Raw genomic sequence first — 12,753 nt, 5'->3', positions numbered from 1 at the left:
TGTTGCCAAAGAATGGTGTGAAATACAGTGCCTATTTTTGATATTATCTTTTTTATGTAAAAAATATTTTAAAGTATTTAAAATTAGATAGCTATTGGTGTCTTGAGTGGATTCAGTATTTTATGGTCAGCCATTCAAACATGGGGATGGTCTAGAAGATCAGGAAGAGAAGTAATTGACTTAGCTGTAAGTTAAGATTGTATTAATGCATTTGTCAATAATAATATAAAAATTTACAAATTTCAAAAATGTTTATTTTAGGCTTTGGGCAAATTACTTATTTTTGCTTGTGGAAATCTTTCAACTATATTCTTCATAGTAATGATTGCCTGTTCACTTAATTGGATGATACTATTTAAAGTAAAGTATAAATTATTGTGTAAATAAAGTAATTTTTTTATATAGTTTTAAATAATTATTTTATGAAATTATGTATTTTCAGAAACAAGATGTATTTCATTTGTTTTTACCAACAGTAGAACAAGAAAGAAAAATAAAAATTTATCTTATTTTTGCATTTATTATGAAGGTAATATTTTTAAAATAATTAAATTATTTGATAATTTATGCATGACTAAAATAATTGAATTAACACACCAAAAATTCTTGCATTTATTATCATAAATATGGGGTTTCTCCACACCTGAAAAATCAGGAAAAGTTAGGGAATTTTCCTCCTTAAATTCTTTGTTTTTTTTTCTGACAATATACTTGACTAAGTGTAGTTGTCTGTAAGCAGCAAGTAATATGGTGCAATGCAACTTATAAAAAGGGGTGCAGAATGTTTTCAGGACTGAAAATTTCTCCCAAGCATACACAAAATTTTCTAAAAGATTTAAAGTACAAAAAAATGTTAAATAATGCTATTTAAATTAAAATTATATATTATTTTTCATTTTAATAATTTTGATTGCATAACAAAACAATTTCTGATTTTTTTCCAGTTTATTAATATTTTATAAAGTCCAGGAAATTTATTAAGGGCTAAATTTAATGAATATATACTTTTGTACATGGATTATATGGGATTTGTTAATGAGTAATAAATAAATAAACTGCTTTTTTCTTTTTTTCAAAGCTACATAGATTTATGATTGTGGATTAACAATAGAATAAACCTCTTTAATTTAATAAAACATTTTAATTTTAGTTTTAATAATTTGGCAATTATAAAAAATACATAGCTATTAATTTGAAAAAACAACTAATTATAAAGTTCAAGAAGTAATAGCATATGTGCATAGTAAGTCAAATGCTGTTTTATTTTGTAAATATGCTATACTGTAAGGAATTTGAAGATTGGGGAATTTGTATAGAGTTGGTCAGGGAAAGTCATGGAATTTAAAACAAAAATTTGAGTATGAACCCTGTAAATAGATCATTAATATGTAATTAAACAACCTTACGAAGTTTTAAATAGTTTGTAATTAATATGTATCAAAACCAGGACTGTGGAGTCTGAGTCGGGAAAAATGTGTTGACTCTGACTCTGGCATTTTAAATTTAATTTAGTTTTTTTTATTTAAATGAAAGAAAATTTATTTTATATTTAATAATTTTTTAAAATGTTTTTGTATTTTTTATAATTCATTTATTTTAAATAAAAAATGCAACAATTTAATTTATTAAATATGTATCAATAGTTTCTTTGTAGTATTTGTGTTTATTAGTTAAATTATTTTGACCCAATTGAATTTGAATATTTTTGATTCATTCCTTTATTATTTCCACTCTAAAAAGTACTCTATTTTTTTGAATGAGCCAGACTAATTTATCAGAATATATATTTTTCTTTTCGGAACAATGGGCTGAAGTAGCTAGATCACACACTTTTTACTTAGACAAACTTTTCAGGAAGGGTGAAATTGAAGTGCAAAAGCTGTAGAATAAAGATATGTAGATGTAGAATTTTATCGCTCCTCCTTTTTCCTTTTATTAAATATTTGTTAAAAATTAATTTTTTTTTATACAAATAACTATATAAGTTAAATATTAAAAATACAAACTATAAAAATATTTGGATAAATGCCCAGGGCTCCTTTTGAGTTCAAAGTAGGATAACCCTCTATGAGCACCTCTGCTCCCCCATAAAATTACTTGGTATTTAATTTTGCTGGAGTCGGAGTTGGCCTACTAAAATTATCAGGAGTTGGAGTTAAGTGTTTTTTTACTGACTCCACAGCCCTGATCAAAATAATATCTCTATAATAAATGTGTAAGATTTTATTATTAGATATAACTTATAAAATTTTAATTATGTTGTTCCATCAGTTTTTGCAGCTCATCCATATTTTATCAGTTCAGTGTACAGTTGATATATTTTTTATTGATTGGGAAAGACCTCAAGTGCATGGTTTAACAACAAAACTAACATCTCCAAAATCAAATGAAAGAAGTACTGGAGAAGTCAGTGCTGCATTAAATACAAAAAAAGATAAAATAAACGGTGAAAAAAATTTGGACTCACCAGCTGTTAGTATTTGGAGAACTTATTTTGTTGCCAAAGAATGGTGTGAAATACAGTGCCTAAGAAGAGTCCAGTTGGGTTTTCATCTTATGGCTGTTTTATTTTTTCTTAAGGTATTACATTACCTTTTTAAGTAAATAAATAATAAAATTTGTTTTAAAATATTAAATTTTTTATATTCTGTAGGGAATTGGTTTTGAAAACTTTGCACATGCTGATCCTTTGACCAATTTCTCATCAGAAAATGTACATATCAATGTTCCATACAGTTTTATATGCAGATTCTCGGTGGGATCGTGTACTTATATCATTTTGGCAACAGTTCAGGTATATTTAAATAAAATAAATTATGGTTTAAATTTAATTATATTTATTACATAAAAAATTAATTTTCAGATTTTCTTACGTAAATTGATATATGAACGTTTTTTTCAAGATAAACTCCAAGAATTTGTTGACCTTTGCTCAGTTAGTAATGTAAGTATTTAAATTATGTTTCTGTTAATTAACTGACCATTTTCAACAATCTTATGATTTATAGATCAGTGTCTTTGTTATGTCAGCAAGGCAGTTTGGTTACTATATTCATGGCCATTCTGCCCATGGTCGAGCAGATGTTAACATGAGAGAAATGCATGATCTTTTGAGAAGAGAAGAGGTATGTACTCACTTCAAAATTATATTATGACAATTATTGTTTAAGTTTTAACTTCTTATAACATCAGCTTTTTAAAATTGTTTCAAGAATTAAAGAATCCTAATATAGAAATATATATTATATAAAACAAAAAAAACTATATAAGAATTTGTCAAATAACTATAACCATCAATATGTTAGGATTTCTGATTAACTGAGTAATTTTAATGTATAAGTAAATAAATAATATTTTGAATTTTGTTTTCATTTTTAATCTTCTGATATTCTTCATAAATAATGCTTCAGTTTAAATTTCAAGACAGTATCCATTATATAACACAGTTCATATTTCTTAGTGGTTAGAATTTTTTAAAAATTTATAAATTCATTTGAAAAAATTAAAAATCTACAGAATCAACTTTATTCAAAAGGACTGCTGAATCCTATATATATATATATTGGATACAACTGTATATTCTAAAAATTATAGTACCTTTCATGTATCCAGAAATTGTCAAATACTATAATTTTGAAAGTTGGAAGAACATAAAAACAAAACATGTTTGAAAAAATTACTTATTATTTTTCCAATTTTTGTTTTCTTAATTAATGATGATAGAATTTTAATTTTTTAATTACTTCTTAGAAAATCATAATATTTAGAATTATATTGAAAATTTGACATATTTACAAAAGAGATGATGAGAAAGAGATTCATTCAGGAAAAAAACAAAAAATAATACTAATAATTCTTTATTTATAATCAGAATACCTTTTTGTATTGGTTATGAAAACTGCTAGCATCACAGAAAATCTTTATGTAAGTTCAGAATTTTTACCAGAAATCACATAATGTGCAAGGATTAGTTTCAATGTAATGAAGTAAATGAACAAAATCAAACAATGCTACTATTGTATTGATAATCAATAGATCATTTTCTATTTGTCAAATTGTTTTTCAGAACAATATCAATGAATTAATTTCAATCTTTAGGAATGGGGGCTGGCTTTCCCGGCTTGAGCCCCATAGAAAAGAAAGCACAGTTTATAAAATTTTCTCATAATGTCTAGACAAAAAAATTAGTTATCAGAGTACACTCTTTCCAACCAAGTTAAACAGAAAGAATAATAGCAATTCCTTAAAGTTTGGGGGAAAAGTATAAAAATGTTTTTCTGTAGAATAATGTACCCTGGAGCAATGGGGTTCTCAACCTGGAGTGTATGCAGCAGCCCTGGTAATGTGCGACACTTTTTACAGTGTGTGAAATTTTGTATTAGAGATGTTTAAAAAAATGTACATTTAATAAGTAACAGAAATACCAAAACATATATTCTTCATTGTCTAACAAATAATACTTTTGAGCATCTCCTTAAAATGTGAATTGTTACACTACTTAATCAATTAAGGGTTTGAAGATTAAAATAGAATTATGACATAGTTTTATAATTGCATACAGCATTTGTAAAATTATCATTAAATTTACCATAACAACATGATAATTAATTTTAAAATCTGTTCATAGAGTTGCAGTTGCTATAAAGAATTCATTAATAAATTTGCTGAAAAGTTTACATCATTTAGATATGTATTACTTATAATACTGTTAACCTTTATAAATTGTAAATAGATCTTCCATCAAAACTAGAAAATTTCTGAAAGAAAACATATTTGATTTTTTTACAAAAAGTACTTATTTAATATAACATAGTTTAATTAATTAATCTAAAAATGTAAGATATCTATTTTTCAAATATGTATGATATATTGAAAAATTATTTATTAAGTATTTAATAAGAGGTGCTTGCAGTTTGTAACTTACAAAGTTTATTTTGGATTGACATTGAACAATGTTTTTGTTATTTTTTCTCAAAATAACAAAAACATAATTAGAAATTAAAGGATTACATAACATATTATATATAATTACAGATAAGGTTTAAGGTTGGCCCATTTTATTTTATGGGCCACACTTAAAATTAATAATCCACTAAATTAGTTTTTTGTTGTTATTTGTGAACAATGTTGTTAAGATTCTGTGGTAATCATATGTAGAATCAAACAAGTTTAATTTGAAAAACAAACTACTTGAATTATATGAAAAATCCTAGAATAGGATTTTATGACTGAATTCAAGAGCTTTTAAGGGTGAGTTCATTTTTCCAAATGTTGAAGAATTTTAAGCTAAGAGAAGAATATGGAAATTTGTGATTTGATAGTGTTTTTGACCTGTAATTATTGAGTTTATGCAGAAATTGGGCGTTTCCTTAAAGTGAAAAAGAGTGAAAGGAGAAAGTTCTGATGACAGACATTTGAAGTGCAGAGAATGGTTGACAGAGTTTAGTCTTGGCTTCATACATTGATGGATATCCTTTCTCAAAGTGGTCAATAATGCCCCCTTGTGGGCACTGGAGGCTTTCAGGGGGCAGTAGAAGGCTCAGTGATTAAATATGAGTTTTATTTCTTCTCATCGAAACATTCTTTGATCTCAGAAATAGGATATTCCTATTTCTGAGATCAAAGTGGATATTCCTATTTCTGAGATCCCCTATCTATCACATCCCTATCTATCCTATCCATATAATAATGCATGTTTAAACATTATATTTGCAATAACTGTTTTTAAGATATGCAGCAGATGGTAATGTAAAAAGGTAAGTTAAAAAATATGGTGGCACTAGATTTTTTTTAATCTCAAAGTGGGCAGTGGTCAAAATAAGTTTGAGAACCTGTGGTTTAGAATATAAGGAAACCACAGCAAGACAGTTAAGAGATGGATTCAGAAAAGTTTGTTCAGATATTTAGCTATTATTTGTAATTGATTGAATGTTGTTTATTTCAGGTCAATACTGTAAATAAATGTTTTTATACAAATTAATGCATAAATTCAAGAAAATCTGGGTTCTTCCAAACCAAAAAACACAGGGTTAACTTTGAAAGGTCATTAAATTTAAACTAATGCTGAAAAAAAATTAATATTTTAAATTACATTAATTTTCATACTTCTAGTCTATAAAATTAAAATAATGGCTTTTTCTTTATATTTCAGACCTATCACATTTTTTTAATTTTGATTTTTACTGCTATTTTGAGCAATATTTGGTTTTTATATTATAAATATATATGTATAATTATTTATATTTAAATATGAGTAAAGAAGATACTTGGTTTTTAATGAAATTTTCATTGACACAATTGCAGGAAGATCTATGTGGGCATCGCGGATTATTACCAAATACAGAACAACAAACATTTCAAATGTTTTTGCCTGCTCTTGTTAGAGAACAATATGAACATTTGCTTCTTCCATTAAATTCGGTCTGTCATGTATCACATTAACACTTAAAAATAATAATAATTAAATACTAATATATTTTATCTTAATTTCAGTATAGTCAAGCAGCCGATAGGATGCAAGGAGGCAAGTACAATTTATCAAAATTATATTATTTATTAAAAAAGATATTTTAACATTCTTTGTCATTTATAGCTGGCGGCCGACTTTCCAGGGCCGATATCGATAAAGTCGCTAATATTTATCATATGGTGAAGAAATTCCTCTCTGGATTCATAGAACATGTAAAATTATTTGAAATTTTTTTATTTCAAAAATAACAGTACAAGTTTTCTATTTAAAATGTTTAAAATTTTTTAATCTAGGCATTTAAAGATTTGGATTATGTCATCAAGGACAAATTATTTCTGGAAAGTCTCTTAGATGTAGAATTCATTGAAAATACAGACAGGGGATGTTTTTACAATGGTAAATATTATGAATTTTGAGTTATAACATATCAATTTAATTGCATTACTTATTTATTTAAGATAAATATTCTATAAGAAATAAATTAATATAATAATGAATTTCACTGTTGCTCTTATAAATTGAATATTTTAAAAATAGATCCAATATTTAAATATGTGATGCAATATGAATGCTTAGTATAACTTGGGCTTTAATAAAGTTATTAGGATATTTATATTTTAGTGCATTTGTTATTTATCATTCTTTGATTTTGTTGGTAAAAATCTAAAAAAGAAATTTATAGATAATGTTTGATTTTAATGATTTAAATGAATATTAGTATCAAGATATTTAGGATATGCAAAATAATTTATGTACATTGTGAGAAACTATACACAACTAATTTAAAAAGTCTTTCTTTTGTAGATAATGGTTACTCATTTGATAATATTTTATTTCGTGGCCAAGAAGTTACTATAGTTATTTTTGAAGTTATGCTCTTTACAATTGTCGACATGGTGGCCGAAGATTATGTATATTCTGCAATCGTAACATTTATTATAGCAAAGGTATGCTTTTCAGTTTTTATTAAGATATTAAATTTATTTCTCTTAATAAACCTTTTCATTCCAGATAATTAAATCTATAAGACAAAGTGTTGGAAAAAGAAATTTAGTAAAAAAAGCACTAATAGATGAGCGTTTCTTAGGCTAAAAATCATTTGAAAATCACTATTGGCCTTTATTATATGTACAAATATTTTTTTATCATTATCATCACATATGTATATAAGTTCAGTTGCTGCATTTATCATTATTGAATGTATCTCTTTTGTAGCAGCAAATTTTGTAATATTTAATTATTTATGTATTCACACTGTACAATCTCATTTGATAAATTAGTAATTGTTTGACACACAAGTTGCTCAAAAACATGAATATTTATTGTATATAATGTAAACATAATTTCAATCAAAAATTAGAATATTGACAACAAATCCTTACAAATAAGTTTTGTACCATTGCTAAGTAAAATATTTGAATGATTATCGGATACTTAAACACAAAAAAAAAAAAAAAAAAAAAAAAAAAAAAAAAAAAAAAAAAAAAAAAAAAAAAAAAAAAAAAAAAAAAAAAAAAAAAAAAAAAAAAAAAAAAAAAAAAAAAAAAAAAAAAAAAAAAAAAAAAAAAAAAAAAAAAAAAAAAAAAAAAAAAAAAAAAAANAAATCATATCAAATTTCGTATCACAATCCATAATCAAAGTTGGGACAACCTTTCAACAATGTTGCCAAGAATCCCGCATAAGTCTGCGGATCCACAGCCACGCTTTTCACAGACTTATTCAAATTCATGTCTTCTATCCATTTCGAAAGAAGAGGATAACTCTCACTAGGAAATTTTGTTAATTGAGGACGAATTAAATAGAGTGCAGGAATGATCTCAAACCAGGGCCAAATTAAATAGTCCAGCATTCCCAGTGTCTTTCCTAAAAATAAAAATATAAACATGTTTCTACTGCAATGTATAACATATTCATCTTTTAAATTATATTTACCTCCAAAATATGAACCTCTAGATGATAATTCACTTTCATATTGTGTCAATGGTTCCATTATATCTGACCAGAACTGTGGAAATTCCTCTTCCTTTAGCTCATTATGAAGAACTTTGGATATTTTTCCTAATATCTGAAAAAGATTTGTTTTTAAAGTGCAGATTTTCCTATTAATAAGCATTCATGTTACAATGTTAAGTTTTTACCTTCCCAAACACTTCTAGCATCAGTTTGTCTTTTGCTTTTAGATATGGATCACTGGGATAAAGTTTTTTATCTGGAAATGCATCGTCGAGATAGTCGCATATTATAACAGAATCGGTTAGCAATTTTCCTCCTTCGTCATACAAAGGAACTTTACCGGAAAGATTTTTTTCTAAAAACCATTCGGGCTTGCTTCTTAAGTTAATGTTAATCATGTCATAACTATTAAAAGAAATTGATTTCATTTTGGATATTAAAAACATTTTAATTGTTTCTTTACACAACTTACGGAATGTCTTTGGCTGTTAGGACTAGACGGACTCTCTTAGTAAATGGGCAAAACCGCATTCCATATAATCTTATTTCTTTATTTGATGGAGGCGGTGAGCTTCCTTTTAAAGAAAATTTTATGATGGAATTTTTATAATTTCTTTATATTTGATTTGATTAATAAAATAAAGCAACACTTTACAGATGCAGATTCTAGGGAACAACAGGGGCTTAAGCCCTCCCTATTGATGCAAAAATTAAAATTTGTTTGAATTTACATACAAGGTTTTGAAAAACATTTATGATGGCAACTATGGTGTATTTGACCATTCACAATACAGTCATTGTGCACGTTAATAAAAAGTATTTAAAAATTTGAATAATTAATGAGTTAGCTTCCTTTGATTCTTCTGGATCTATTACTTTTTCTTCAGACAGTACAGAATATAACAAGTAAAGAATACAAAACGGAATTTTGTATTCTTTTTGAATGTGGCATTCTATTTCCTGTCTTTTATTAAGGAATAAAATATCTGAATAAAATCATTAACTACTTCTAACAAAAAAATAAATATACATATAAATAGTATCGGTATTCAACCATTGGTTCCTTTTTTAAATAAATGACACAGTGCAAACTGAATGTAAAGTAAACAACAACAAAATTTACTCCATTCAGCAGTGATATTTCAAGTTAACCAGTGTTTTCGAATCACTTAACGTTTGTCTTTGGGTTCAAATGTACATAGCAGACTTCATGTGTGGACATTTCATTTGATTTAAAAAAATGAAATGTCCAAATGAAAGGTTCAAATGTACATAGCAGACTTCATGTGTGGACATTTCATTTGATTTAAAAAAATAAGCATTATACCTGGCAATTCAACCAAAAATTCCTAAAAATATAAATGTAACTCATACTAAAATCAAAAATAAAACAAATACAAATACTAGACATAAGAACATAAAATAACAATAATTCATTCATTTGGAAATTTTACTGCCAAATAGGCTAAAGATTGTTATTGTTCCATTTTTTCCCAATGCAATTCATATAGGGATTTCCCCATGGCCAAAACTCTGTTGGCACGGTAGAAATTAATGCCACTACACCATATATCCAGAACATTCACAAATGCAGATGTTGCATTATTGGATAATTCTTGAATAAATATTGTAATTTTTTAATATAAGTATCTAATTTGTATCATATTGTTAGTATAGATTGTTGAGATATTCTTTAATTGAACAATCCAGAACAGACTGCCAGATATCATTTATTGTTAACTCTGGACTTTAAGACATTGTAAAAGAGAGTATTTTTCATTTCTGCCTTACATCAGTTGAGTAATTATTACTTTAGCAGCTTCCAATCACAAACAGAGGAATATATACAGAAGAGATGAAAAATTAGAATTTGTGCAGAGAATGAAAGAGAGCATCAGATAACGTTAACAAGCATGAAGATGCTTTCATTGTTGTTTCTATTTTATTGATAATTTTTAATTACAAAAAATTTTGATAATTATATACGCACAACAGAGGTTATCCAAATGTAAAACATTGCAACCGATGACAACTAAATCTCACCCTCTTATGGACAACACAGACACAAAACACCAATTGTGAAAGGAAATTCCTATTAATATTAGAGAACTGCTTGGTATCCATGAATTATTAGATTTACACTTTTCATTGTAAAAAATTATCAAATTCTCAATATCAACTTGTACATAGATCTAATCTCTATATATAAGCCCCATACTTGATTTAATGTCAGCTTTAAATCTGAATATATTGAGGTTTGTATAAATATTAAATTTCCTGAAATATACTGGAAAGAGTGCTAAATAATTCATAGGTCTTTAACTAATGCATTTCACCAAAAGCTAGCTTGGCATCAAGCCACTTTCCATTAGTCATAGTGATGGGCAATGGCTTCGAAGCTATCAGCAGGTTGGCAGTTACATCTGGCTGCGATTTAACTAATTTACTTCAGTAATTATTGTTATACTGCTTCTACTTTTCCTACAACAGAAATCTATAATTAAATAGTCTCAACTAACCAAGATAACTACAAAAGAATACTTTGTCAGTAGACGAGAGCACATTACAGTATGTTTCATAAATCTCGGTTGGGATATGTAAAATAATCAATAGCAAGGTTTAAACAATTTACTATAGTAAATTCTTGTGGCAATATGAATTTTTAAGAAGTTAAAAATAGCACAGATTTTTATGATTTAGCTTTATTAAAAAATCTAAATATATTTATGTTTTGTAAAACTGCAATTGTGGATATCATACACTCATGAAGCAGCAAAAAACAATTTAATTATGAAAGTCTTTAAAAATAACTAAAAACAATCTTCAGGTAAAACAACAGGATTAACATCCCCCATCTTTGGGATATTCATCTTTATTTGCATTGTTTGTTTATAATGGCAATATGGTATATATATATTCATTAAGTATTTATTTATTTGCTTATTATGGGATTTTTCCTCCATCTTTGTATGCCACAATGCCTCATGGAAACCATTACAACCAATCAATGATGGTCCTTTCTGTGTCCTACAATGCTCAAACAAACTTTGATTTAGATACACCTCGAGGGGAGCAAACCGTTTTGATCAACTGTTTCAAACCCTCTATTTTTCTGAATGATACGTCCACCTCTCCATCATTCCCTAACAATGACAATGGACAGAAACGACCACCCACACAAAAACAGGCACCTTGTCCATCGACAACTCGTTCTGGGCAAACTATATGTTTCCCTCCTAAGTTCCCAAGAATTGTCACTGGGGAGGAAGTATGTGGCTAACCTGTCAACACTGGCGCATCCCCAACTTAGTCTTTGTCTCCCTCTCAAGTTCATTCTTACCAGGTGTGTCGTACCATTGCCAGTCCTCATACCCAAGTTCCAAATAAAATTATTTTTTAAGATCTGTGATTATTTGGTCTAAAACCCAGAAATTTATATTATTTCTGGATTGAAGTTAACAAAATTCTAACTTATAGTTAACATTTCTGTAAAAAATTACTTGTATTTTTATTCAGAATGTAATGTGATTTTAAGAGAATAAATAATAAGTTTTCTCATTTGAAAACACTAAAGTAAATAAAATAAAATTTCTATATATTTTAAGAAAATATATTAAAACGTTATCTATCTAATCAAAATATTCAAAATTTGAAAACTGAAATAACAAATGTTCTCTCTTTTTACTCTAAAAATAAATTTTATGTACAATAAATTATTTGTTAGACAAATAAAATTAAGTATTAAAATGTGTTAAAAATATCATTTAGCATTAAAATTTTAAATAATTAAATTATGAAGTAATTATAACTCAAATAATTTTATATTCATGCAAGTTATATTCTCAACATACTATTTAATATATTATATACCACGGGTTCCCAACCTCTGGGTCGCAACGGGTTTTCTGTGGGGTCGCCAACTTATGCAGTAAACTAAAACAAAATTTTCACTATAATGCAATATTTATTTTTAACGGTGTCTTAAAGTTTGAATAATTTCATATTTTAAAAAATTAAAATAAGTGTAATCTGGGTAGGCTATTCTGTCACAGTTGGTTGAAACATGTGTTGAGAGTTTTGAGAGGAATAAATTAAATGTTGAGAATGACATGAGGTTGGCGTTAACAAAATCTCACCCGCGAATTTTGAGGCTGGTTAATAATACATGCAATTTCAACCATCTCATTAAATTAATTATTAAACATAATTTAAAATAAAATTATACTAAAAAACTAATTTCATTGTTTTTTTAATTACCTTATTAAAAATACCTTTTTCAATTGTATCGGGGTCGCGGGTCACTTGGCTTTTATAAAAAGGGGGTCGCCACC

General features: G+C 26.8%; 2 protein-coding genes across 2 annotated transcripts in view; one reads left to right on the top strand and one right to left on the bottom strand.

The window, feature by feature from the left end:
* The first annotated feature begins 49 nt into the window (after window positions 1-49).
* Window positions 50-7,927, top strand: LOC111641841 (meckelin-like). The gene is made up of 13 exons (XM_023388084.1): window positions 50-186; window positions 262-360; window positions 443-529; window positions 2,272-2,580; window positions 2,654-2,794; window positions 2,864-2,944; window positions 3,009-3,125; window positions 6,304-6,420; window positions 6,493-6,523; window positions 6,593-6,681; window positions 6,763-6,865; window positions 7,274-7,416; window positions 7,481-7,927. The coding sequence occupies exons 2-13, from the start codon at window positions 322-324 to the stop codon at window positions 7,559-7,561; spliced, it is 1,338 nt and encodes a 445-aa protein (XP_023243852.1). The 5' UTR covers window positions 50-186; window positions 262-321; the 3' UTR covers window positions 7,562-7,927.
* A 159-nt stretch (window positions 7,928-8,086) lies between these two features.
* Window positions 8,087-12,753, bottom strand: part of LOC111641830 (pyrimidodiazepine synthase-like) — a 17,710-nt gene continuing 13,043 nt past the window's right edge. The window contains exons 2-5 of the mRNA XM_023388063.1: window positions 8,895-8,997; window positions 8,608-8,827; window positions 8,402-8,534; window positions 8,087-8,332 (exon numbers count right to left, since the gene is read on the bottom strand). Of these exons, the coding sequence (XP_023243831.1) occupies window positions 8,091-8,332; window positions 8,402-8,534; window positions 8,608-8,827; window positions 8,895-8,997 (698 nt within the window). The 3' untranslated portion in view covers window positions 8,087-8,090. The remainder of the gene's footprint in view (window positions 8,333-8,401; window positions 8,535-8,607; window positions 8,828-8,894; window positions 8,998-12,753) is intronic.

This window comes from Centruroides sculpturatus, unplaced genomic scaffold, assembly GCF_000671375.1.
Source record: "Centruroides sculpturatus isolate CEXI.00-Female unplaced genomic scaffold, Cexi_2.0 scaffold1318, whole genome shotgun sequence".
In the NCBI taxonomy this organism is placed as follows: Eukaryota; Metazoa; Arthropoda; class Arachnida; order Scorpiones; family Buthidae; genus Centruroides; species Centruroides sculpturatus.
The sequence above is the reverse complement of the archived record's forward strand: the minus strand, read 5'-3'. Positions and strand labels throughout refer to the sequence as shown.